Source organism: Sorghum bicolor, chromosome 10 (genome assembly GCF_000003195.3).
Source record: "Sorghum bicolor cultivar BTx623 chromosome 10, Sorghum_bicolor_NCBIv3, whole genome shotgun sequence".
Lineage (NCBI taxonomy): Eukaryota > Viridiplantae > Streptophyta > Magnoliopsida > Poales > Poaceae > Sorghum > Sorghum bicolor.
The window spans coordinates 3,751,901-3,778,931 of NC_012879.2; the positions used below are offsets into that span (position 1 = coordinate 3,751,901).

A 27,031-nucleotide genomic window follows, 5' to 3' on the forward strand; every position below is an offset into this window, starting at 1 on the left:
AGAAAAAAAAAGAAAAAAAAGGAAAGTACTAGAAAGTACATGTAAGGTGTGTAACATAAAATGGGACAAAACTTCGCATTATTCCCTAACAATTAAGGTCGTTGTATGTTCGGCTTAGAGACATTAACCTAAGGCCTTGTTTAGATACACTCAAAAATCCAAAACTTTACAAGATTCTCCGTCATATCGAATCTTGCGGCATATGTATGAAGTATTAAATATAGATAAAAAGAATAACTAATTGTACAGTTTATCTGTAAATCACGAGACGAATTTTTTAAGCCTAGTTACTCCATAATTAGATAATGTTTGTCAAATAAAAACGAAAATATTACAGTGTCAAAATCCAAAAACTTTTTACATCTAAACAAGGCCTAAGTACCTGAATATGCAATTTTCTCCTGGGTCGAATGTAGCCGCAAGTAGGAAGGAACATAATGTCACAAACATTTTGCAGGCATTAGAAGACAAAATTTGAGGAAAATATTGTCAAACATCCATCAGATGACAAAATTTGAGTATGATCAACGCACCTGTTCCGTTGCAGAAGAAAGGTATGGGAGAGGGCATGTGTTGTAGTGCGGCCAACAACCTTGCTGCTCTTGCGACGCCTTTGGGTGCGAGTATGACATATGTAGACACGCATACATATAAGAGTTAACTTAATTAGTGTCGTTGGATAAATTAAACAAAGAGTAAAATGCATGAGTGGTTTGTATACTAATCTCATAGTATCATCTAGTTTTCTGAACTCTCAAAATGTATTTATGGTAATATTTTGTCTCCGTTTGTCATCTAGATCCAACACTCTCAAATATTTATTTTTAATCATTGAACTTGTCACAGTGTATCATCTAGGTTCAAACAACTCCAACCACCCCACTCCCTATATGTTATCTTTAGACTATGACGCTTCATTTAAATGCTCTCCCTCTCCATATTTCAATCTAGTGTAGCATCACATAACCGTCGCCAACTCACCAACCTCACCCTATGCCTTCATCATCCTCCACATCAAGGCCTTGTTTAGTTCATCCTGAAAACCAAAAAGTTTTCAAGATTCCCCGTCACATCGAATCTTGTAGCACATGCATGGAACATTAAATATAGACGAAAACAAAAACTAATTACACAGTTTAGCTGTAAATCACGAGACGAATCTTTTGATCCTAGTTAGTCCATGATTGGATAATATTTGTCACAAACAAACGAAAGTGCTACAGTACCGAAAACTTTTCACTTTTCAGAACTAAACAAGGCCCAAAGGCCACGACATCATCAATAGTGATGGCGACAAGGCCAAAGCGTACTCTTTTGATGGATGAGGTAGGCAAACAATTACCTTGCTATTTAGTTCTTCCTATGTCAATAATGAGATGTGGATCTAACCCTCGTGACATAGACTAGGTTGGGTCTATTTTGACCTAAGTGACTGACTATGGCAAATGTAGGAACAAAAATAACGAACGGTGGCTTAATTGGCTCTGGGAAAAAAAAATCAACCAATTGGGCGGATGATATATGTTCGGGATAGAAGAAATCGGCCAATAGCCAATAGATGCTGGATAAACAAAAGAAGTCGGCTCGGCAAAAAATTAGCCAATGGCCAACCGGAAGTACGTACAGACAGCAAACATTGCTAAACGAATTCCAACGGAGCACGTAGTAGCTGCATAAATTGAAAAATTTTGGATTAAACAAAAAAGTAAAAAGAAAAAAGAGCAAAAGCAAGTTGTGCAAGACAAATCCCCATATGTCTGCTATAATTTGAATTATATTCTTTTAGGTGACCCATTTATTTTGCCAACAGTGTTGTGCATTTTTGAGCTGCTTGTAGCTGATGCTAAATTTGCCAGACTCTCCAAGGTACTCACAAATATAGTATTCATATAATAGTGACTCTATAGGTTGTTTGGACCATTGTACGATATATAATTGGTAATGCTCTTTCTAGGGCGTCCGGAGAGATCGGACGGATCCGCACGACTCGACCGAGCCACGAGCACCTCACCCTTGGCTTCTTATCCGTTCCCACCTTGTCCCCATGACCCCGCGCCCACTCTTTCTCGCACTTGCTGCCCCCGTCTCTCTTGCTGCCCACGCCCACACACTCATCCTCCTGCCGCGCCGCCGGCGAGCTGTTTCTCGCATCCTACCTCCCTGTCCTGCGACATCCATGGCCACCAGAGTAGGGGCGATGGCGAGCAGCTTCCAATGAGCCCGCGCATCTCCCCTCCCTCCCTACTCTCTCATCCTCGCGCGTTGTAACCTCCATGTATCTGGAGATGGGGACGACAGTGTGGTTCCGACGAGGTAGGTGGGGAGGGATCTAGATCTGAAGCCTCTCTCCCCTCCTTCCCCGCGACATCCATGGCCATCAGAGTGGGGGCCATGGCGGGCGGCTTCCAGTGAGCCGCGCACCCTCCCTCCCTCCCTGCTCTCGCATCCTCGTGTGTTGTGACCTCTATGTGTGGCTCCGATGAGGTAGGTAGGGAGGGATTTGGATCTGAGGTCTCTCTCCTCCTTCTTTCTCCCTTAGATCTAGATCTGCTCCCTCCTCCTGCACCTCCTCCTCTTCCTCTTCTTTCCCTTCTGGATCTAAGTGTTTGGTAGTTATTAGTGTTCCGGCGAATCAGATCTCATCGTTGTTTTTGCAATAATTCATTTTCAATATTGCAATAGATGATGTAGAATGTTGCAATGGTACTTTTTTTGTTGTTGCAACAAGCATTTCTCTGATGTTGCAGAATAGTTCTTGAGATGTTTCATTTTGCTTTTTGACGTTGTTGCAGCAGATTCTTCCCTTATGTTGCAGTAGATTTTTTTTGTTGCAATAGGTATTTTTTTTTTCTGATGTCGCACTAGTGGTGCTTGAGATGTTGTAATAGCTTTTTCTCATTGTTACAACAGATTCTTCCCCAATGTTGTAGTAATTTTTTTTGTTGCAACAGCCGTTTTTTGATGTTGCATTAGTAGTGCTTGAGATGTTGTAATCTCTTTTTCTCAATGTTGCAGCAGATTTTCTCCTGATGTTGCACTAGATGTTTTTGAATGTTGCAGTAGACTTTTTTTTATGTTGCAGTTCATATTTTTGTTTGTTGCATTAGATGTTTTTTCGATGTTTCAATAGCTTTTTTTCGTTTGTTTCAGCAGCTTTTTCTTTTTGTTGTATTTCAGATGTCCTTCAATGTTTACAATAGTTTTTTTTTTATTGTTGCAGCTAGAGGATATACTATGGTGGTAAGCTTGTGGTAGGGTCAGAGGTGCTGGATTGACGAGGTTGTGGGCAGACAGATTCGTGCACGTGGGGGTCGTCTTTCTTCTCTGTGCGAGCGCGGGGCGAGGGTTGGGGACGAGTTGCAAGCGGACGGATGTGTTAGGGGGCGACGAGGTGAGGGGTGGGGCGGATCCCGTGCTCGTGGGTCTGGAGACGGGCTCCTTGCGCGGGGAGCAGACGAAAGATGGTCTCCCACGCGGGGCGAGTTGGTTGAGGGTGACGGGTTTTCTTTTTCTTTTTTTTTTCTCTCCGTGTGGTGCGGGTGGGGAGCCCGGTGTCCGGACACACTGTTGATGCCAGACGTCCGGGCGCTAGCAACGTCGATATATAATACACGGAGACCCAGATCTATATAAATAGATATATAATTTTGGTTAAACTTAATGCTTTGATTCTTAACAAAAGTTAAAATACCATTATAATTTATTGATTTGTAGCGGAGGAAGTATTAATTAGGTACAGAAGATGAGCCAGAAACGTGGTTTTTTATATTTCGTGTGTCGGCCTTTGCCTGCAACGTAGGGTAGCCCTCCACACAAGCGTCCACTGGCACATCAAGCCTCTCAGGCGCGGCGAAGCAACCCAGTATATATTTTTCATGCGTACCTACCCAGTATATATTGTCATGTGTGGTGGGTAGGATACGTGGACGATGTAAGACCACGTAGGCACGTACGTAGAGTATAGGATCCGGATTCCGGACGCTCTATTCAAATAGCACTATAAAAGAGCGGCCTGGGCTCAAGTCATAATACATACTCACAATGGCATGCCCTAATCAAACCCCGTATAGGGGCCCTTTCCCGTATAGCGTCAGTTAAAGGAATCAGATCGAGCGTATAGGGTCGTCATGCCTCAGTCGCAGGAATCAGGGGGAGGTATCAGATATTTTTTTTTCTAGAATCATACCCGTACGTGCGACGGGGAAAAGATTTTATGTGTGTATCATATTCTGTTCTTCCAAGTTTTGAGACGATTGTATCTACTCAAACATTGTTTTTTGGTTTAGTTCTCTTGACACCTATTATTGATACAGGATTAGGTAGTACAGGTGCTCTTTGATTGACAATTACAATTTATATCTCTAAAAGTTTCATGTGTCATGCCAAAAGCAGAGAGAACTGATGATCCAAACATAGTTTCATATTTCGTTCTTGAATTGAGATGACAGTTATATGATGTGTAATGTGTTTCTGCACAACGATTTATGCAGCTAGCGTACGCCGCCGGAAAGAATGTCGTAGCTAAAAACCTTGTCATCTGGCAACCGATTGAAATTGTGGGTTTGTTTGTGCTAGAGTTCCTTCTCGCCGTCCAGTTCTCGCATGCACAGCTTATTAGCTTATTCGCTTAAGATTATCTGCCAAATCTACTACTCATTTAGCAATATTTTTTTTCTCACAACAAATCAGCGAATAATACTTTCAGTCATGACTTATCAGCGATGCGAACAGACCTGAGTTGTTTATGACGGAGTTGTGCCACCCTCAACCTGCCCCCATCTCTCGATCCCGTCCACCTAGGGCGCTGACGAGCACCGCTGCGATGCTCTTGCCACCAACCTCGTCTAACCAGTTGTCCCCTGCCCGTTCAGTGACACCCCCACCATCTTGCTCGCCACCCTTCAACCTGTCCTGTCATCGCCGCCGTGTTGGGGCTGCTTCCCCCAAAACTTCTTTGTCTAAGCTCGCCGGAGATGAGTTCCCCTAACGCCGGAACCCTAACGCCGGCGAGCTACTCGTCTCCATATTGCAGGCGGCTGGTTCATAGGCTCGGATGTGCTGAGTGTTAGTTTGACCTCTTCCTGCATGGCCCAACGGCCATGCAGAGGGATCCGTTTTTCCCCTGATCCGCTCCTGATCGGGGAGCCACAGCCGTTCAATGGCTGGTGGGCCCCTGTCACCCTGCGGTATAAAGAGAAGGGAGGGGAGCCGGGGCACGCACCACGAAGTTGGCCGCCGCCAACACTCCCTCCCACATCTCTAACCCTAATCCGATCTAGAGGGTCGCAGGCAGTGACGGGAAGATCCACCGCCGCCGCGCTATGACCCAGCGCCCTCGTCTTCACCTCCGGCAAGCAGGCTACTCCGCGCGTCAAGATCCGGCACTGATGGCGGATCCCGGCTCCTCTGCTATCAAAGGCGACGGTCTGCTATTCACCTACTCTCCTTTACTTTATGTGCATCTAGACAATGTATTAGAACTGCGAATACAATCATGTTTTACTTGTCTTAGTCCTAAACCGGTTAACTCTCTGGTTAGTAGATCCTAATTAAGTTGTCTTAGATCTATCAATGGTATCAGCCTAAACTAATCAGAGGTTACAATCGTTTTTTTCTCAGTTTAGTTTAAACCTAACCCTAGTCCCACCCGCGCCACTCAGATCAAAAAAAAAGCAAGAACTGCGCAGGGAGGAACCTTACCTCGCCAGTTAACCTGAACGCCGCCGGCGGGTCCTACTCCGAGCTCGCCGGGGGGGGGGGGGGTGATTAGGGCGCACGGGACTCAGGGCGCCAAACGCACGGCCGCTCGACGGCGGCGCGCTCGGCCATGGGCGAACGCGCGCACCGGCGAGGGGACCTGCGGTGGCGCCGCCATGCCCTTGCTCTCCTCCATCGCGCCGCCGGCCGCCGACGGTATGCTGCTGCTGTGGTGCGGCTGAGAGAGAGAAGGGACAGGGAAAGAAATGGGCTAGGGTTTCAAGGGGGCGCCTGGGGAGGGGTTTTGTTGTCCCGATCCGCGCGCGTGGCCGTTCGATCCGAACGGACGGCTGGGATGCGCCGCAGGGGCAGCTGGGCCGCTCGGCCCAGGCGGGCGCCTCCGCCTCGCCCTCGCGGGCCGTTTCGGCCACTGGGCCGAATGGTTCGCCCCGGCCCATTAGCCATGGAAATTGTTTTTCCATTTCTTCAGAAATCTGAATTAGCGCAAAAAAAAAAAACCTGCAGGCCGGCCCACTCAGCTCAGCGCACAGGCGGCAAATTTTTAGCAGGCCGGGCCGTTGGTTTCTTTAGGGAAATTAGTTTTCCTTTTTCCAGAAACTGTTTTAGCATTATTTTTTGATTAATTTCAGTATCAGTTTAAATTTTCATATTATTTATTCACGTTTTCCGCTGCTTAGTAATTTTAGTTGCTCCTAAATTAAATTCAAACCAACGGGCGAATTTAATTTTGGGCAAAATTAAGACTTAGAAAATTTTATAATATTGTTATTTTCTGACCAACGTTGATGATATCAATATTATAATTGTTTACCTCATCAGTTATACTGCATTAATTTTATTTTTCTGCCCAACGGTGATGTAAAATTAATGCAGAAAGGGATTGTATGTATTAATACTGACCAACGTTGTTTTAATACATGCAATTTATATTAAGCTATTGGTCTTTTAATTTAAGTCTCCTCACAAATCTTGTATCTAAAATTCAGGATTCACCAACTGGGTGTCGTTGATTCCAACACTCAACGGGACCAACTACAAGTTGTGGCATCAGCAGTATGAGTTAGCCCTTGTCATGACAGACAATGCCTTAGCCTTCAACGAACCGTGACCTGTTGAACCAGCAGAACCGGTGCGTGAAGAGAATGAGACTGAGGCAGCGTTTGCGACACGCAAGCGTGACCATGCCACAGTGAGAATGAGTTATGACCTTACAAAGAAGCAATGGGACAATTCAAATAAGAAATGTCTGACACTGGCTAAGGCTACTATTTCAGAGCCTATTAGGGGATCACTTCCTGAGTGTGCCACCATCACTGAGTACTTAGAGAAGGTCAAGAACCAGTTTCATGGGACCACTAAGACCCAAGCTAGCATGCTTATTAGAGAACTCATTACTAAGAAGTACACAGGTGGTGGTGTCAGAGAGCACATACTGAGATTGAACTCCTTAGCATCTAAGCTCGCCTCGATGAAGATGGAACTTCCAGAACCATTTATCATTCATGTGATTTTTTCCTCTCTGCCTAAGGAGTTTGAGGCTTTTGTTGTGAGCTACAACATGGCACCTGAGGAATGGAACTTAGATAAGCTCATTGGTCAGTGTGTGCAGGAGGAGGAGAGACTTAAGGACTCATGGGGAGACTCTGCTCTTTTTGTGAGAGATAATAAGAAAAAGTTCTACAATAAGAATGCCAAACCACAAGGGAAACCAAAGTGGGATGGCAGCTCCTCCTCTAGTGCTCAGACTAAGGCCCCTCATGGAAAGGCACCTCAGCAACCTCAGCAGGACAACAGGGCCCAGGGTGACAACAAGCCACAATACACCAACAAAAAGAAGCCCTGGCTTGACCCTGATCAGTGCTTGTTCTGTGAGAACAGAGGCCACATGCAAAAGGATTGCATTGGTTTCCTGAAATTCTGTAATAGAAAAGGTGAGGACTTAGTTACATTTGTAGATGAATCCTTGTATTTAAGTTATGATAAATCTACTTGGTGGATTGACTCAGGTGCAACAATTCATGTTGCTAATTCTCTATAGGGATTCCATACGAGGAGAACCCTGCAAAAAGGAGAAAGAACAATTAAGGTGGCAAATGGAGTACATGCCGACGTCGAAGCCATTGGCGACTTGTCTTTAGCATTATTAGATGGTTTTGTACTTAGGCTATCAGATGTACTTTTTGTTCCCTCTTTGCATCGCAACTTAATAAGTGTTTCTAAATTAGATGATGATGGATTGGCATGCCATTTTGGAGATGGCAAATGTAAGATACTATTTCATAATAAGTGTGTTGGTCTTGCCTTCCGACAAGACAAACTTTATTTGTTATCAATTTCTGAGAATGTGAATGCTATATCCATTGTGAATGAGACAAACTCCTCGTCTATGAATGTAAATAGAAAGCGTAAGAATCATCAACATGACTCTTCGAAATTGTGGCATTGCAGATTAGGCCACATTTCGAGGGGGAGAATAGAAAGATTAGTCAAAACTGAGATTCTTCCGCCATTAGAACTCTCAGAATTAGATCAGTGTATTGATTGCATCAAAGGAAAGTATGTTAAGAAAATTAAGAAAAATGCCAAACGAAGTGCAGGAACCTTAGAAATAATCCACACAGATATATGTGGACCTTTTCCTGTTAAAAGTGTGGATGGTTATGATTCATTTATAACATTCACAGATGATTATTCACGTTTTGGCTACATCTATCCAATTAGAGAAAGATCAGAAGCCTTAGAAAAGTTTAAGATATTTAAAGCTGAAGTAGAAAATCAGCACAATAAGAAAATTAAGATAGTAAGATCAGACCGTGGTGGGGAATATTATGGGCGACATACCCCGTATGGCCAGGTTCCATGACCTTTTGGAAAGTCCCTACAGGAAAATGGCATAGTTGCTCAGTATTCCATGCCAGGAGAGCCTCAGCAGAATGGAGTAGCTGAAAGAAGAAACCGTACCTTAATGGATATGGTAAGAAGCATGATAAGCTACTCTACCCTACCGATAAGTTTGTGGATGGAGGCGTTAAAAACCGCTATTCACATTCTTAATCGAGTGCCTAGTAAGTCGGTGCCTAAAACACCGTATGAGTTGTGGACAGGCGAAGCGCCCTCACTTAATCATTTAAGGGTGTGGGGTTGTCCTGCTGAGGCAAAAGTTTTCAACCCAAATTTAGGAAAATTAGATCCTAAGACAGTCAGCTGCCATTTCATTGGCTACCCAGAAAGATCAAAAGGCTACCGCTTTTATTGCCCTGACAGGCAAACAAAGTTTGTAGAAACAAGACACGCTGAGTTCTTAGAAGATGTTATGATCAGGGGGAGCCAGGTAGCGCGATAAATTAGTCTTGAGGAGAAGCGAGTTTATGCCCCTACTCCAATGCTACAAGAATCATACTTCACGCTACCTATTGTTGCTACACCAGCAGTGCTAGACACTGTAGTGCCAGCACCTGTTGTTAGTTCTCCATTGCCGACACTTGATGAGAACCTGGAACCTGTCCCTCAGGATCCGTTAGAACCACCAGTCGTGCAACAGGAAGAACAACAGCAGCCCCATATAGCGCCAAACAATGAGAACCTTAGAAGGTCACAAGAACTAGAAGATCAGCTATATCAGATGATTATGAGATTTATGAAACCGAAGAATTTCATATGGAAGATGATCCCACTACATATGAACAAGCCATGAGAAGCGAATACGCTGCAAAGTGGTTAGAAGCTATGAGAGATGAGATAAAATCCATGGATTCCAATAAAGTTTGGGAACTAATGGAGATTCCTAAGGGAGCTAAGAAGGTTGGTTGCAAATGGGTTTATAAAACTAAGTATGACTCCCAAGGGAATGTCGAAAGACATAAGGCACGTCTCGTAGCAAAAGGGTTTACCCAAAGAGAAGGAATTGATTACAACGAGACTTTCTCTCCTGTCTCGTGTAAAGATTCTTTTAGAATAATAATGGCGCTAGTAGCACATTTTGACTTAGAATTGCATCAGATGGATGTTAAGACGGCGTTCCTTAATGGGGATCTTGAGGAAGATGTTTACATGGCACAGCCGAAAGGTTTTGTCATGGAAGGTAAAGAAAATATGGGATGCCGACTAAGAAAGTCTATTTATGGGCTAAAACAAGCTTCAAGACAGTGGTATTTGAAGTTTGACAATACAATTAGAAAGTTTGGGTTTAAGGCAAATGTAGAGGACAATTGCGTTTATGCAAAGTTTAAGAATGCTAAGTTCATCTTCTTAGTCCTATACGTGGATGACATTTTGCTGGCAAGCAATGATGTTAGTCTACTATTGGAGACTAAGAAGTTCTTGTCCTCACATTTTGATATGAAGGATCTCGGTGAAGCCTCTTTTGTTCTGGGAATTTAGATTCACCGTGATAGAAATAGAGGGGTTTTAGGGCTGTCACAAAAAGCATACATAGATAAGTTTCTTAAGAAATATGGTATGCATAAGTGCAGTCCGTCACCTGCACCCATTGTCAAGGGCGATAGATATGGGGAACATCAGTGTCCCAAGAATCAGATAGAGCTCGAGCAAATGAGTTCAGTACCTTATGCTTCAGCTGTCGGAAGCTTACAATATGCTCAAATTTGTACTCGCCCTGACATAGCTTTTGTTACCGGGTTACTTGGCAGATATCAGAAAAATCCAGGTGTAGAACACTGGAAATTAGTTAAGAAAGTCTTGCGTTATTTGCAGGGCACAAAAGGCTTCATGCTAAACTATAGAAAGACAGACTCACTAGAAATAGTGGGTTTCTCAGATTCAGATTATGCAGGGGATGAAAGAAAATCCACGTCAGGCTACATATTCACCCTTGCAGGTGGGGCTATATCGTGGAAAAGCTCCAAACAACCTATTGTTACATCATCTACGATGTACGCTGAGTTTGTAGCATGCTATGAGGCCTCGGGGCAGGTAAATTGGCTTAAGAAATTTTTACCTGGATTAAGAGTGGTAGACAGCATTGAGAGACCACTTAAGTTGTACTGCGACAATAATCCCGCAGTTGAATATGCTCACAACAATAGGTCAAGTGGTGCTGCCAAACACATTGACATTAGGTACTATGTTGTGAAAGAAAAAGTTCAGGATCATATTATAAGTCTAGAGCATATTAAGACGGACAATATGTTAGCGGATCCGCTCACAAAAGGCTTACCACCCAACGTGTTCAGAAAACACGTAGCCGGTATGGGTTTAAGGGAAAGCCTATGATCACTGAACACTTAGGGCCCTTTAGTTAGAACTCTGTTTTCAAATTAGAGAGATATACTGTAGCCGTTAAGTCCAACGGAAGATTTTTTTCTGTGACGATGAGACGCGCTCTGTGCACTTCTTTATAATGAAACGGAGCTAAGTGATTAGTTTATTAAGTTAATGTTAAGATGAGATTAAGGTAAGTTATTAGAAGAGATCAGGGGGGAGAATGTTAGTTTGACCTCTTCCTGCATGGCCCAACGGCCATGCAGAGGGATCTGTTTTTCCCCTGATCCGCTCCGGAGCCACAGCCGTTCAATGGCTGGTGGGCCCCTGTCACCCTGCGGTATAAAGAGAAGGGAGGGGAGCCGGGGCACGCACCACGAAGTTGGCCGCCGCCAACACTCCCTCCCACATCTCTAACCCTAATCCGATCTAGAGGGTCGCAGGCAGTGACGGGAAGATCCACCGCCGCCGCGCTACGACCCAGCGCCCTCGTCTTCACCTCCGGCAAGCAGGCTACTCCGCGCGTCAAGATCCGGCACTGATGGCGGATCCCGGCTCCTCTGCTATCAAAGGCAACGGTCTGCTATTCACCTACTCTCCTTTACTTTATGTGCATCTAGACAATGTATTAGAACTGCGAATACAATCATGTTTTACTTGTCTTAGTCCTAAACCGGTTAACTCTCTGGTTAGTAGATCCTAATTAAGTTGTCTTAGATCTATCGCTGAGGTCGCGCACTCGGCAACATACGGGATTAGACTCGCGTAGGTACATGGGTGGTGGGTACGATACGTGGACAGTGTGAGACCACGTAGCGTACGGAGGAACTCCCAGTGTCCTGACGTATTCATATCATATATAGCATTATAAAAGACTGGCCTGGGCTGAAGTCACAATCATAAGATGAACTCACAACACAACTCACAAATGGCATATTGACTTAAAAATAACCTCACAGTCACAATGGCATACCCTACTCTCGTACTCATCCCATTCTGCGTTCCAGGCCACCTCACATCCATGCTCGAAGCCGGCAAGCGGCTGCTCGCCACAAGCCGCTGCGCCATGTCGCTCACCGTGCTCGTCACGCAGATGACCATGTCCGCCAACCTGATGTCCGACGTCGCCGACATCATCCGGCGGGAAGAAGCAGACTCCGGCTTCGACATCCGCTTCGTCCACCTCCCCGCCGTCGAGCTCCCCACCGCCGCCGACGGTCTCGAGGCTTTCATGATGCGCTTCATACAGCTCCACGACACATACGTCAAGGAAGCCATCTCCGGCATGTCGTCGTCCCCGGTAGCCGCGGTCGTCGTGGACTTCTTCTGCACCGCCCTCTTCGATGTCACGCGCGAGCTCGCACTGCCGGTGTACGTCTACTTCACGTCCGGCGCCTCGATGCTCGCGCTCATGCTGCGGTTGCCGGCGCTGGACGGGGAGATCGCCGGAGATTTCGAGGCGATGGGAGAAGGAGCAGTTGATCTGCCCGGGATGCCGCCGGTGCCGGCTCGTCTCATGCCATCTCCTATAATGAGGAAGGATCCAAACTACGCCTGGTTCGTGTACCACGGCAACCGCTTCATGGAGGCCGCTGGCATCATCGTCAACACGGTGGCCAAGCTGGAGCCGTCCATCCTAGCAGCCATCGCCGATGGCCTCTGCGTGCCCGGACGCCGCGCTCCAACCGTCTACCCGATCGGCCCCGTCATGGCTTTCAAGCCGCTCGCCGGCGACGACGACGACGAGCAGCTACAGCTACACGAGTGCGTGAGGTGGCTGGACGCACAGCCACCAGCATCCGTCGTGCTGCTCTGCTTTGGCAGCATGGGCGGCAGCTTCCCGTCGCCGCAGGTCCGGGAGATCGCCGACGCCCTCGAGCACAGCGGGCACCACTTCCTGTGGGTACTCCGTGGCCCGCTATCGCCCGGTTCGAAGTGCCCGACGGATGCCAACGTCGACGAGCTGCTCCCAGAAGGGTTCTTGGAGAGGACCAAGGGCAGGGGTCTGGTGTGGCCCAAGTGGGCGCCGCAGAAGGACATCCTCGCCAACCCTGCCGTCGGCGGCTTCGTGACCCACTGCGGGTGGAACTCGATCCTCGAGAGCCTGTGGCACGGCGTGCCGATGGCGCCATGGCCGCTGTACGCGGAGCAGCACCTGAACGCGTTCGAGCTCGTGTCCGTGATGGGCGTCGCCGTGGCCATGCAAGTGGACAGGAAGCGCGGCAACTTCGTCGAGGCGGCGGAGCTGGAGCGCGTGGTCCGGTGCCTGATGGGCGGGTCGGAGGAGGGGCGGAAGGCGGGGAAGAAGGCCGCGGAGGCGAAGGCCCTATGCCGGAAAGCCGTGGCCGACGGCGGGTCCTCGGAGGCGTCGCTGCAAAAACTAGCGCGAGAGATTTTGCACAATCACAACGACAAGTGGTGTGGAGTTGCTTAGCCTACGGTGGGGATGTATGGCCGACGCGTGTGGCCCATGAGATATCTGATTTATCATCCGCATGTTTGAAATTATACTGTGGTTTACCTTTGCACAGTCCATATGATGTTCTTGTAGGAACGGTCCTCAATGAATTTCTTTTTTCTCCGCATTTGTGTTAAGTTGAAGAAAGAGTACTATGACAGTGCAAGTAGAAATGCAAAACTTTGTTTCTTTGTCTTGCAAAAATAGTGTTTTATGGTACACTGATTAATAGTGTTTTGTGGTACATTGGTAAAGCATACAAATGCAATGTGCTGAGCGGTGGAGCCTGTTCATTTGGGCGTATTTGTCGAATCTGTTATAAATCTGTCATTTATTCAAAAACGTTTTTCTCCCACAATAAATCAGCAAATAACGAATAGTACTTTCAGCTATGATTTTTCAGACAAACAAACTCTAGTGCAAGTATACAGTAGTTTCATACATCCCTTGCTGCAATCGCAATCCATATGTAATCTGTTATTACTACTTGTGCTACTTAAAAACGCAATTCCAGATTGGCGGGCGTTCACTTGGCTTCAATCTAGTGAACACTTCCTCTGACTTCTTTTTTTTCTTTTCTATTTTTTTTCTAGAAAGGCGGCAAAAGCTTTGCCGTATTTTTATTAGACGATGAAAAAATAAAAAAAATGTTACAAAGACTAACGAGAGGAACAACTCAAAGGAAAGAAAAAACACTACTAAAACTACTGATGTTGTGCGGCATTGGACCTTGTCGCCCACTAATATTGATCGATATCTTCCTTGCAAAGGAGAGCCACCTGTCTCGGTTGCATCTGCTTGTTCTGAAATGTTCTTCAATTTCTTTCTTTCCACAAATTCCACCATAGGTAGACCACAATACCATCAAACTTTCTTCTTTGCCCTTTATCTATCTTGATTCTGCATCTACGCCAGTAGTTGTGTATGGATCCAGTCATTCCAATCGTTTCAATCGCCACTAGACTAAACCATTGCTTGATTAAGGACCACACCTCTCTTGAGAAAGAACAGTCCTTACAGAGATGGGTCGTTGTTTCCGGTTCAAGGCCACAAAGTTTGCATATCGGGTCATGAGGCCAATTCTGCTTGATCAAATTGTTGGTGGTCAAGATTTTTTTGTGGAGCAATGTCCAAGCAAAAAATCTGCACTTAGGTTCTGCGTTTGCTTTCGAAATGGATTGTAGTATCAGTTTACTGAATGTTCCTAGGAACTGGATACAGTATGCACTTTTTGCTGAATATTCCCCATCTTCCGTCCACCGCCAGCGGATGTTGTCCTGCGTGTTATCCACCAACTGGATCTGGCTGACCTCCTCCCACAGGGCTATGTATTCTTTTAACGGGATTAGATGTGAAATCCAACCATTATCCTCTAGTGCTTTTTGAACCGTGAGGATTTTCCTCCTTGATTCTTTATAGAGTGAAGGTGATAAAGTTTTTGGTGCTCGTCCACCAACCCATGACGAGGTCTAGAATTTGGCTGTCCTTCCAGCTCCTATAGTCACCACCGTCGAAGCCATGAACAGTTCTCTGTCTCTATCGTCAGCTGGAAGATCCAGCCTATTCCAGGCTCTATCTTGATGTTTCCATTGATACCAAAGCCATCTTAGTCTCAGCGCTCTTGCAAATCGCTCGAGGTCCAGGACTCCTAAACCCCCTTTATCTTTGGGCCTACATGTTGTTGGCCAGTTTGTGATGGAATGCTCGCCATATACCTTATCTGGCGTCTCACCTCTCCATAAGAAGCTCCTCCTTAGGCGATTAATCTTTCTAATTAACCATTTTTGCTCCGGAAATGCCGTCATGTGGTAAATTGGCTGGGAGGAGAGGACTTGTCCTAACTATGAACTAATAGCTCTCAAAAAAATAATATACTTCTCACATATTAGTCCATAGTTAGGACAAGTTCACTACATAGCAAAATAATAGACTTATAGTTTGATGAAAGGTAGTTTTGCGATGGTGTTGTTGAATTTTGCAACCTATTTATAGTTGCATTTTTCTTCTCCTCATTCTATGAATTTTCACAATACTAGCTATAATATTTTATTATATACTTATTCTATACAATTATCAAAATTTGGATTTCTCCAACATGAGTTATTTGATTTTATTTTTCACCGAATAGTTCTTTACTTTCATGTCATGTGAATTTCTAGTTTAAATTTATTTTTTTTGGTTTTCATGCCCGTTTGCAATGATCGCCACTAGTGGGTTTTTGTTGTAACATAAGGGATAATCGTTTTGATATTTTAAATTCATTACCTTTCCATGAGGAAGAGAGGCTTGTTACTCAAAATGTTGTTAGTATCTCCTATCATATTTATTTTGTTACTCAAGTGTAAAAGGTACATTTGTTTTGCTCTCCAACCCTTTTTAAACATTTTTCCTACATTCTGGAATAATTAGTTTCTTAAATAAAATTAAAAAATCCAATGAATCTTAAGGAATATTACTCTCACAGTTGTTCTCAAAATTTAAATTAGGCGCAAATCACAATTCGCGAAAAAATAAAGTAATGTTGTATAACTTAGTATGCTTAACTTATTCCTTAAAGTTATTTTGTGTAAATCAGTTAGTGTAAGTTATGTGTGTGCGCTTTTCAAAAAGAAAGAAAATGTTACAAATGAATGTTAAAATAAAATATTATGCATTTTTCAGAATAAAAAAATATAACATTGTGCATGCCAGAGCGCGTAAAAAGAGAAAGAGAGATGTGCACGTCCCGTCTCCGAAAAAATAAAAGAGTCTACACGCATCAGGTTATCCGAAAAAGAAAAGAAACAGAAATAAATTTCTTGTTAAAAAAAACTATAGTTGTCAGATTATTCGTAGATCTACGTATGGATGAATGTTTGTTAGTGATGTCGAGATCCATAGTGGCAACTGGTGTCAGCCGCCCACAGGAGCTAGCCCGCGCGATGCGCATGGCATGATGGCGAACAAGTTCTCTAGGTGATGGAAGTGGAACCACCCTAATCTCTCATAAACGACGCGGTTGTGCGACAATATCTTTTTTATTTTGTCCTGCAGTCCTAATACTGAAAACTACATATAGTTTCTATACTTAATTTTTATAGACACTATATATATAAAAAAATCATGGTTAGATAGTTGCTACATCATAATTTTTTATCCAATTTCTGTAGACACTATATAAGGAAGAAAGTCCTCAGCTCCATGAGATTTCCACGAGATCTACAGTAGCCAGGTTTTTCAGTGGGTAGTGGGTAGGGCTGCGTACGTTCTCTCACCGTGTGAGCTACCTCTAGCTCACATGTCTATTTGTACACACACACCCCTTCAGTGCAGTATATACCTAGCTACTGCATGCTTCAGTGCAGTATAGTGCCTACCTCTTGCTAAGGTTTCAGTATTGATATAGTTCCCACCGCTTGGTAAATGAGGCTAAAGTCCCCAAGGATGAGCCATTGTGGTAACACCCGCTCGTGCAAATGTCTAATTTCACCGATGAACTGTAATTTCTCAGCATCACCGTACCTTGGGGGTCCGTACACACCAGTGAAGATCCACTGAGTTATCAGCTCTGTTTTTAGTTGTCGCAGTAATATAATTGAATTTTGTTCAACTTGTATGTACTATCTTGTAAGAGCAAGTGATCAAGTCAACAAGCAATGAGCACCCCTCCCCTAGTGTTTGTGGCTGGTAGTAGTGCAGCATACACTCCAACAAATTGTGTTCCCAGGGTCTGTGAAACCATGCATGTTGTCGTTCATCACTGCCAGTTTTTGGTCTCTTGCAACCACACTATACTAGAGTCGACACTGTGATCTCTGATCATGTCTCTGATTACTTGTCTACGGTTCACTGCATTTAGCCCTCTCACATTCCAGTTTAACACGATCGATGCAATTGTTCTCTCATTCATCATTAAACATGGATACAACATGTTGCGGCCTCGGTTCATTGACCTTGGACCGGATGAGTACAACTGCGACACTAGTACCTGGTTCACTGACCTTGAACCGATTTTACTTTGAACGCTGAATGCCGGTTACACACCTCTCTCAGCCAAATGCCTCCTACTAAAGAACCACCCTACGACTCCCCTTTTATCTGGAACCACTCTCGACTAACATTACCTAGATTGACGACATGTTGAAACCTGGTGACAGTCAAGAGCCACATGGTCTGCATCATCGACCATTCAGGATCGGAGGTCACCCATGGCGTGCAGCTCCAAGGGTGGCAGCGGCGTAGCGAACTTGTTGAGGAAGCGGCGGCGTTGCTTCCGTTCTTCCTTGGTGTTCTCTGTGCTCTCCAATCTCACGCGCAAGTTCTTGCAGCGACGCCGCCGAGGACCCGCCGTCGGCCACGGCTTTCCGGCAAAGGTCCTTGGCCTCCGTGGCTTTCTCTCGCGCTTTCCTCCCCTCCTCCTCCGACCCACCCATCAGGCTCCGGACCACGCGCTCCAGCTCCGCCGCCTCGACCAAGTTGCCGCGCTTCCTGTCCACTTTCATGGCCACGGCGACGCCCATCACGGACACGAGCTCGAACGCGTTCAGGTGCTGCTCCGCGAACAGCGGCCACGGCACCAGCGGCACGCCGTGCCACAGGCTCTCGAGGATCGAGTTCCACCCGCAGTGGGTCACGAAGCCGCCGACGGCAGGGCTGGCGAGGATGTCCTTCTGCGGCGCCCACTTGGGCCACACCAGACCCCTGCCCTTGGTCCTCTCCAAGAACCCTTCTGGGAGCAGCTCGTCGAGGTCGGCATCCGTTGGGTACTTGGAATCGGCGGGTATCGGGCCACGGAGTACCCACAGGAAGCGGTGGCCGCTGTGCTCGAGGGCGTCGGCGATCTCTCGGACCTGCGGCGACGGGAAGCTGCCGCCCATGCTGCCAAAGCAGAGCAGCACGACGGATGCTGGTGGCTGTGCGTCGAGCCACCTCACGCACTCGTGCTGTAGCTGCTCGCCGTCGCCGCCGGCGGCCGGCTGCTTGTTGACAGGCATGACGACGGGGCCGATCGGGTAGACGGTTGGAGCGCGGCGTCCGGGCACGCAGAGGCCATCGGCGATGGCTGCAAGGATGGACTGCTCCAGCTCGGCCACCGTGTTGACGATGATGCCAGCGGCCTCCATGAAGCGGTTGCCGTGGTACACGAGCCACGTGAAGTTTGCATTCTTCGTCATGATGGGAGTTGGCATGAGACGAGCCGGTACCGGCGGCATCCCGGGCAGATCAACCGCTGCTGCTTCTCCCATGGCCTCGAAATCTCCGGCGATCTCCTCATCCAGCGCCGGCAACCGCAGCAGGAGCGCGAGCATCGACGCGCCGGACGTCAAGTAGACGTACACCGGCAGCGCGAGCTCGCGGGTGACGTCCAGCAGGGTGGTGCAGAAGTAGTCGATCACGACGGCGGCTACCGGGGACGAGATGCCGGAGACGGCTTCCTTGACGTATGTGTCGTGGAGCTGTATGAAGCGCATCATGAAATCCTCGAGGCCGTCGGCGGCGGTGGGGAGCTCGACGGCGGGGAGGTGGACGAAGCGGATGTCGAAGGCGGAGTCTGCTGCTTCCCGCCGGATGATGTCGGCGACGTCGGACATCAGGTTGGCGGACATGGTCATCTGCGTGACGAGCACGGTGAGCGACATGGGGCAGCGGCTTGTGGCGAGCAGCCGCTTGCCGGCTTCGAGCATGGATGTGAGGTGGCCTGGGACGCATAGTGGGATGAGCACGACAGTAGGGTATGCCATTTGTGGGGTTGTGAGTTGCGATTTCGATCTGTTTATAGTAAGCTAAGTGTGATATGATGATTGTGCCTTCAGCGGATTCCGACTTGAGCCCAGGCGAGTCTCTTTTATAATGGACGCCGGGATGCTACGTGGTGTCACATTGTCCACGTATCCTACCCACCAGTGAAAAATACCACCCAGGTAGGTACGCCAGGTAGGTAGCTAGGGTTGGCGCGGTTCGCGGCGCCGGAGGCTTGATGCGCCAGTGGACGCTTGTGTTGTGGAATGTGGAGGCTACATTCTTTCTTTTCTTTACACTGAGGACCACGTTCTTTTCTTTTGACGTTGCATGCAAATTAAGAACGACACACGAAATATCTTTTTTAAAACCATGTTTTTAACTTATCTTCTTTATCTTTATCTTTTTCCTTTTTCCTCAAATACACAAAGGATGGAGTACCCACTAGCTAGTATTCTCGCTTGTGCTTGTCATCCTCAACTGCTTTGCCTAAGCTAGCTCGCAAACTAAGGTCTTGTTTACTTTCAAAAAATTTTGCAAAATAGAAATAATTGCATTTTCGTTTGTATTTGACAAATATTGTCCAATCATAGACTAACTAGTCTTCAAAGATTCGTTTTATAAATTATAGGTAAACTGTGTAATTAGTCATTTCTTTTATCTATATTTAGTGCTCCATGCATATGCCGCAAGATTCTATGTGACGGAGAATGTGAAAAATTTTTTGCAAAATATTTTGGAAACAAGCAGACTGTCCCTCCCCGTAGATGGAAATGGAATCGCCATGTTTCTGAAGTTGTAGCGAATCGACCCACAAAATCGCTGACTCCATAGATTCGAAGAACGCTGCTCTCCCAAATCAATGCTAGGAGTTAGAGGAAATAGCGAGCTCACCTGAGCTGGATCAAGAACAAATACTGGCGGCTCCGCCGGTCTCGGGGTGACGGCCTCGACGACCCAGCGCGTCATCAAGCTTTGGCTGCTGGAGTCATCTCGACGGAGACGCGCCGGTGTTCCAGTACCGGCACCTGCCTTTGGCGCACCCCGGCCGTCCTCCTCGGCGTAGAGGTACTTGTTGCCGTGCATGCACGCGGCTGCGCAGCCGCACGTGGGTCCCGTCGATCGGGAAGAGGTCCATCGCGGCCAGCCACCGCCGGTGGTGATGTCGTCATGCCACCTGTCAACCGACGAGTGGAGCCAGTCAGCCTGCGCTCCTGTCACTGGCATGTGGGGGCAGGGATGGCTTCCGGACGGCGGACGCTGTCAGTGGATCGGTATGCCGAGTGCAAACTCGCTATAGGACTTCTTCCTGCTGTAGGCCGAGCTAGCCCAACACATCTGTTACCACGGAAGCCAGCCCAAGACCCATGACTTGATCTCTTTCCATTTCTGCTACAGGCCGACCCAGCCCAACACAGCTGTTACCACGGAAGCCGGCTCAAGGCCCATGACTTGATCTCTGGGAAAGTTAACTTTGCTCTGCAGAGCATATGCTCCTACACATGCAGCCGTTGGATGAAGAATCTCGTGATTCGTGCAACCTTTACTCTAACTCAGATACAAATGAATTTACCTTCAAATACACTGCGACATACTGTACCTTCGTATGTACCCGCGCAGCGAGGTGGAGGATGGCTCGTCGAGCTAGAGCGGCCGCGCGGCGAGGTGCGGGGGCACACACGGCGGCACGGCGAGATGTAGAGGTGGCTCGGCGAGGAGTTAGCTCGGTGGCATGGCGTGGTGGAGCAACGGGGCAGCAAGCTGGAGGGGCCAGGGCGGCGGTGCGGACGGCAGGCGGCGTGGCGCAGCAAGCGGCGCGGCGCTTGTGGGAGAGAGAAAATGTCGTGGGAGAGAGAGGAGCGGAGATGAGAGCCGTGGGAGAGAGAGAGAGGAGCATAGAAAAAAGTGGTCAGAGGTTCAGATTCTGTCAGAAAGAATACGGTGTCCATGAAATCTTCTAACACAAAATACTGGTGGTATACTAGTAGGCTGTAAAGGTTGGCACGGATCTCAGAACAAGAAGATCTAACGGTTGCATGCCAAAATTTCCTCGTCCATTGATCATCGGTCCATCTTAATTAAATTTTAGCTAGCTAAACTTTAGTCACTTTTAGCTAGCTAAAATTTAGTTGGTGGAACCAAACAGGGCCTTAGAGTCGAGCGAGAAAAAACGAGTCCGATTTGCTGTTGGACTCTTGAAGAGCCAAGTTAGGCCATGTTCGTTTGAAGGGGAACCACTGTCTAGAAATATTCCAGGCCGGATTCATCATGTAAATTTGAATAAGCTTCAGTCAAGAGGAAATCGTTCCTAGCCCGGATTCAGCTGAACCGAACGAGCCCTTACAGAGTTGTGAGACTCGGACATCCGATATCGTCCTGCCCAAGGCCCATGACTTGATCGCTTTCCATTTCTGATCTTGCCGTGACTTGATCGCTTTCCATTTCTATCAGGACAGGAAGCTGGTGCTTCTGCTGTGGGTTCCGGAGGCGAACGGCGGTGAGAAGTGAAGGACACGGAGAGGAGAGCGAAGAGTAGGCCCTACTTGGGCGCCGAGGCGGCGCGACGTTGATGTGCCTCCCGTCCACTGACAGTTGGGTCTCGTGCCCCAGACACGATGCGGCTAGCCAGCGCCCAGCGACTCCGATGAGTGGTCTCCAACCGGGCACGATCGATCTATATTTTTTTTTTTTCTGAATCTTTCATCAGCCAACCAAATATGTCACCGGCGTCCGGCGGTGGTCTCCTGCCCTACAATTCGGAACTCGGAAGTACTCAGTACAGTACTCATGAGTTTTTTTTTTTTTTTTTGAAAATAAAGGGAAACGCTACACTTGATGCCATAATCATTTGATTAAATATATCAGGAAATTTTGACTGCAATATCTGGTGTGTCAGGATTCTGGAGCAATTGCAGAGTAAGCCAGCAGAATTCTTGTTATCACCCGACAGAGATGGAGATTGTAACTACACAAAGCAAAATATTTCAAGCATCAAGTGGAAATAATGCTTTTCAACAGTCTTAAACTGACACCAAGCCATATTGCTTCCTTTCTGGAGAATGCCTCCAACTAAAGTACTATAAACTACAAAAAAGCAGAAGAGTTTCTGAGGTTTCTGAAACTATAACGGACGAAAGAATGACGGCTACTTCTCATGCCTTTGTATACGAAGCAGCATTTTGATTCTTAAGAGATCACTTTGTCAGTAGTCCTGCTCTCGTACACCTCTAGGTCTCGTCAACATTGCGGGGTGCCAATTGCGCAGCATCACAAATGGGCAAGTGAAAACATGAGTCAGTCAGGATTCAGGAAGCATGTTATGGGTGATGCAACTATCTGCAGCAGTTCAATAATTTAACAAACTTTTGTAAATCTATAACAAAAAACTCATAGGAGAATCAGTAGCAGGGACATTTGTAGTTTTTCTAGCAATTGAAACTACTCATTTTTTCTTAACTGCTGCTGCTTTTTTTTGAAGTTCTAACTGCTGCTGCTTATCTAAGCATGTTTCAAGTTACCCCTCACTGACAAAAGCTACCGTTTCCTGAAGCAAAATTTCCGAAGAAGTGGACTGTACATGCATGCAGCAACTATTTCACACATCTCTTAGAATAGCAACTTCGAAACTACAGAGGTAGTCTGAACTAAACACGTGAGCTATTTTAGACAGAATGCAGGATTCAGTGTTCTATTGTCATCAGTATGATATTGTGATGTAGGGAACATGTGTCATGCAGCAACTGTTAGCAAATCACAGAAAACTAAAAACTACAGAGCTGTCATGAGAATACTAGCTATGCAATTGACATTTCCCAATCCCTCAGTATAATCATGATCAACTGAACATCATCTATCAGAAATTCACTGCACATACTTCCTTTTGGAAACAGACGACCTGCGAGTCTGCGACTGTGCATGTAAACAGCCCTGTATATTGGGAGCATCCAGCAGTTAACAGTATACACAAAAGATCAGTAAAAATGGTGCTCGGTTTTCTTGTGTAGTTGAACAGTAGATTTGTACCATCCACCTGTTCAACAGTGTACAGCAGTTGTAGTGACGAACACTTGGGACAGGAGCAGCTCAAAATAGAGTTGCCAAACATAATCTGTCAAATCCTTAAAAACTTCCCTCAAAAAAAATTCTTCATACCAAAAGAATCACAATTAACAAAAGATATGGACTTCTGAAAATGTCCTGCCTCCATGACTTCTTTCAACATAAGTTCCATTAATCTGATGAATGCACTAGGAAATAGCGAGCATATATGCAGAGCTTCAGAAAACAAATGATACAGCCATGATTTTCTTCAGTTCAAGACTAAAAGCTAAGCTCAGAAAACGCTGACTGAAAAATCTGGCATATCAGGATTCAGGAGAAAATATAGAGTAAGCCACCAAAATGTGTATTATCACCCAATAGAGATGAAGATGCTAAGTACAACAAATGCCACTATGCAAAATCGTTCAAACACTAACCCCATCCAATTAGTAACAAAGATGAAGATAGTAACTAGATCAGTTTGTGAGTACTAAAACTGAATAGGCAAGATAAACTGCTTTCAGTCAGGAGAATGCCTCCAACAAAACTACCAGAAACCAGAAGAGTTGCTGTGTTTTCTCTGAAACTATATGAACCAAGAAACGAAGACCTATCCTCATGTCGCTGTATCCGAGAGATCAATCACGAAATTGCTGTCATCAGTCCTGCTCCTATATGCTGGGTGCGGGTTCAGGTGCATCCACATTTGGGTGCCGCAATGCCATAGCAGCTGAATATGCAACCGGCAGGTGAAAACAAATGTGTCAGTTAGATAGCATGCAATGGTGCTGCCAAAACTATTGCAGAATTCAATAATCTAAGATGTTTTTTCTGAAATAACAAAAAAAGGACAATTAGTAGCAAGGTCAACACAAGACTGCATATTTTTTTGAACTGTTTGAGCTCTCTGCAGAATGTTTCACGTTGCTCCTAACTGAATATTGAACATATGAGCATATCTAAAAATAAGTTCCCAAGAATATGATAGTAGAACAATCTACGAGCAAGGTGGTGTACTTATCTAAAAGTAAGTTCCCAAGAAGAGTATTGAACATATGTGCATATGAAGCAACCCCCATCAAAATGATAGTAGTATGATCTACAAACATATGCCATACAACTGAGGGAACTGCAAAGTTTTCACCTGGTGAACTGCTGGGGAGGATGACAATGTCCAAAGGGTCTTCGCTATGAGGCAGGTCGACGACCAGAGGGGTCAGTCGCCCATGGAAGCCAGCGTGCACGCACAGTGTGATTGTGAACATGTCCACGCGCACTTGCGTCGCCACCTCCTTCGTCAGGTTGAACACGGACCGCCCCAAGAAACTGAATGTCTTTGTGCCGAGCAAGTTTCCCTCATCGTTTCCCTGCATGTACTGGATCGTTCGCTGCCGGTCCATCGCGGGCCCAGTGCGCCGCTGTAACAGGCCAGTGGGGACTCCCAGATCCTATTGCAACAGAAAACACAGGTAAATCCATGTCTGAATACACATTGTAACAAGAACAAAACGCATAGGAAAGCAACAGCTCTGTTAACTAGGAACCCCATGGCCTCAACAGACCTTTGCAGATTAACGAATTACAGAAAGAACTTCGTAAGATCATAATCTAGCATAGAGAATAAACCCTTTGTAGAGGAGCAAGAATTCAAGAACGAATGTAGAATTTGGCCAGGCTAAATGTAAGTATTGCACCCAGGGGCCAAGGGAATGCAATGGCCGATGGAACAGGCCAGTGTGGAGTCTCACATCGTATTGCCACAGACAACACAGGTATCTGAATGTGTAACCTATACAGAACCGACAGCTCACTTAACTAGGAACCCCATGGCCTCGACACACCTTGATCCTTTGCAAGTTAACGAATGACAGACTGAATTACATAAAGCGATCATAATCTAGAATATAGAATAAATCTTGGATAAATTGACTTGAACCTAAAGCGAACCTAATGCAGAGGAGCAAGAATTCAGGAACAAATACAGAATTCTAGCAGTTAAATGTACGAATTGCACCCAGGGAAATGCAATAGACAAGATTCAGCAGTTATTCGACAAAATTTGTTGCTCAAAGTAACTAAGCCGTTCACAGAATCGACCAGGGCAAAATTTACGTAACCAAATTGTTGCTCCAAGTAAGCCGTTCACGGAACCGGTAGCTAAGAACCGTGTTCCGTCCAAATCAACGAACGAGAGGAGTGGAAGGAGATTAGGAGAAGGAACAGTGAACTCACCGTAGATGGTTTTGGAAGGGCAGGCGGCGATGGTCTCAGGGGGATCTTCACGACCGTCCAATGCATCATCGTGCTCCCGTTGCCAAGGACATCGACGGTGACGCCGCTGTTCCAGCGGCGGTACCTGCCGTTGGCGCGGAGGTAGCGTTCTTCGCCCACTCCCAAGTTGCAGCGCAGGAGGACGTCGCCGCTGCCATCCAACGCCGAGACGGCCCTCCACCTGATGTTGAGCTGCTGCGGCTCACTGAAGTCGCTCTGGGCGGCTGCGTGGCCGCGGTGGCCGTCCCTGGCCGAGGACGCCGAGAGCGCGAGGTAGCGGCCGTAGGCGGCGCTAAGGAGGAGGACGTAGGAGACGCCTTCGCGCGCGATCCGGTGCACCTGCCACGCCGCGTTCAGCGTCGCGCGGTCCGTGCTGAGGGAGACGCCGGACCCGTCCTCGTCGGCGTAGACGTAGTACCCGCGCCGCGCGCGGCTCCGCAGCCACACGTGCGCCCCATCGGGGAAGCGGTTCATCGCGGCCGCGGGTGCTGGACCCGTGGTGGTGGTGATGGCGTGGCGGCGGTACGGTACGGTGGGCGAGTGGATTGGCGCTGTTGCGTTGCGAGGCGGAGACGGGAAGGAGGGAGAGGGGAGAAGAGCAGCAGAGCAGAGCAGGTGTTGTTTGCGACGGGACGGTTAGCGTGGGCGCATTTCAAGGCAAGCACAGCGCAGGTCGGTTGCTGCATCGCTCGCCAGCTGGCGGGTGGGGCCCGTGCGGCGAACACGCTGGTGTGCGCGTGCCGTGCGGGCCACGATTCGGAAGAGGGCCCACCCAACGCCGACAGGAGCTCGTTCCTCCGTGACTATGCGCGCCCGCATTGCTGGGTTCTGTGTGACCTTCGGGATCATGCGGCATTTCGTCGAACAGGAGTTGCTCAGGCGAGCTCAGCTGCATCGTAAAGAATTGGTGAATGAAGGAGCTATAGATCTTGGATCCGCAAATCATAGGAAGCATCGAGGTTGTGGCAGGAAAGCAATGCTTCCAATAATCGAGCAGAGATTTCTGGATAGGAATGGCAGAAATGGAATCCCGTCGAAGAGGAGATGGGAGGAAGAGTGAGAGAACAGAGCGCCTCTATGTAGCCTGCCTCTACCAGCCCACGGAAACGGAACGGAGCCGAGTACGGCCTTCCGGTTCCAGCCAGCGCTGCAGCGAGTGACAAGTGGGGCCACTGATAGGAGATGGCTGAGTTGTGTAATTCATGCGTTGGTAGTTGGTACAGATTTCTGGTGCTCTGAACCTTCAGTTTAGCAAAGTGTTGCTAATGGACTGAAGGAGGCCTTTCGTGAAGATCACACATGTGACCTGTTTCTCTGAATCGTGTCTTCCTCTGAATCGCTCCTCTCCCCCAGGATTTGCTGGAAAAAAGGACACCTGGCCTCGCAGATACAAATTTGTTCAGCAGTTCTATACATTTCAACTTTTGGATGGTCCCAATTTTATTTTACTGAACTTAATGTTGGACCATACTTGAAGACTGAACACCGTTTTATAGAATTTGTGTGCTGTGTGTTAAAGGCAGTGTTTGAGTTGCATATGCTAATCTTGGCAATGTGCTGTAACCTGTAAGATGTTTAAACTCTGTCTTCATGCAATGTATGGCT

At 46.9% G+C, this 27,031-nt stretch overlaps 4 protein-coding genes across 4 annotated transcripts; 2 read left to right on the plus strand and 2 right to left on the minus strand.

The window, feature by feature from the left end:
* LOC110430707 lies at nt 6,710–7,981 on the plus strand. The gene is made up of 2 exons (XM_021448554.1): nt 6,710–7,649; nt 7,757–7,981. The coding sequence occupies exons 1-2, from the start codon at nt 6,914–6,916 to the stop codon at nt 7,801–7,803; spliced, it is 783 nt and encodes a 260-aa protein (XP_021304229.1). The 5' UTR covers nt 6,710–6,913; the 3' UTR covers nt 7,804–7,981.
* On the plus strand, nt 11,873–13,571 carry LOC8070864 (anthocyanidin 3-O-glucosyltransferase 6). The gene has a single exon (XM_002436482.2). The coding sequence runs from the start codon at nt 11,903–11,905 to the stop codon at nt 13,370–13,372; it is 1,470 nt and encodes a 489-aa protein (XP_002436527.1). The 5' UTR covers nt 11,873–11,902; the 3' UTR covers nt 13,373–13,571.
* Nucleotides 17,260–19,176, minus strand: LOC8071363 (anthocyanidin 3-O-glucosyltransferase 2). Its single transcript, XM_002437832.2, has one exon. The coding sequence runs from the start codon at nt 19,114–19,116 to the stop codon at nt 17,578–17,580; it is 1,539 nt and encodes a 512-aa protein (XP_002437877.1). The 5' UTR covers nt 19,117–19,176; the 3' UTR covers nt 17,260–17,577.
* LOC110430933 lies at nt 23,459–26,002 on the minus strand. The gene is made up of 3 exons (XM_021449170.1): nt 25,388–26,002; nt 24,300–24,603; nt 23,459–23,885 (listed from the first exon to the last, which is right to left on the minus strand). The coding sequence occupies exons 1-3, from the start codon at nt 25,898–25,900 to the stop codon at nt 23,827–23,829; spliced, it is 876 nt and encodes a 291-aa protein (XP_021304845.1). The 5' UTR covers nt 25,901–26,002; the 3' UTR covers nt 23,459–23,826.

Coding starts and splice junctions, on each gene's coding strand:
- LOC110430707 (XM_021448554.1), top strand. CDS start 6,914: ATGAGTTATGACCTTACAAAGAAGCAATGGGACAATTCAAATAAGAAA. Junction 7,650..7,756: donor GAAATTCTGTAATAGAAAAG/GTGAGGACTTAG, acceptor AATTCTCTATAG/GGATTCCATACGAGGAGAAC.
- LOC8070864 (XM_002436482.2), top strand. CDS start 11,903: ATGGCATACCCTACTCTCGTACTCATCCCATTCTGCGTTCCAGGCCAC.
- LOC8071363 (XM_002437832.2), bottom strand. CDS start 19,116: ATGGCATACCCTACTGTCGTGCTCATCCCACTATGCGTCCCAGGCCAC.
- LOC110430933 (XM_021449170.1), bottom strand. CDS start 25,900: ATGAACCGCTTCCCCGATGGGGCGCACGTGTGGCTGCGGAGCCGCGCG. Junction 24,604..25,387: donor CCCTTCCAAAACCATCTACG/GTGAGTTCACTG, acceptor CTGTTGCAATAG/GATCTGGGAGTCCCCACTGG. Junction 23,886..24,299: donor CCTCCCCAGCAGTTCACCAG/GTGAAAACTTTG, acceptor TTGCATATTCAG/CTGCTATGGCATTGCGGCAC.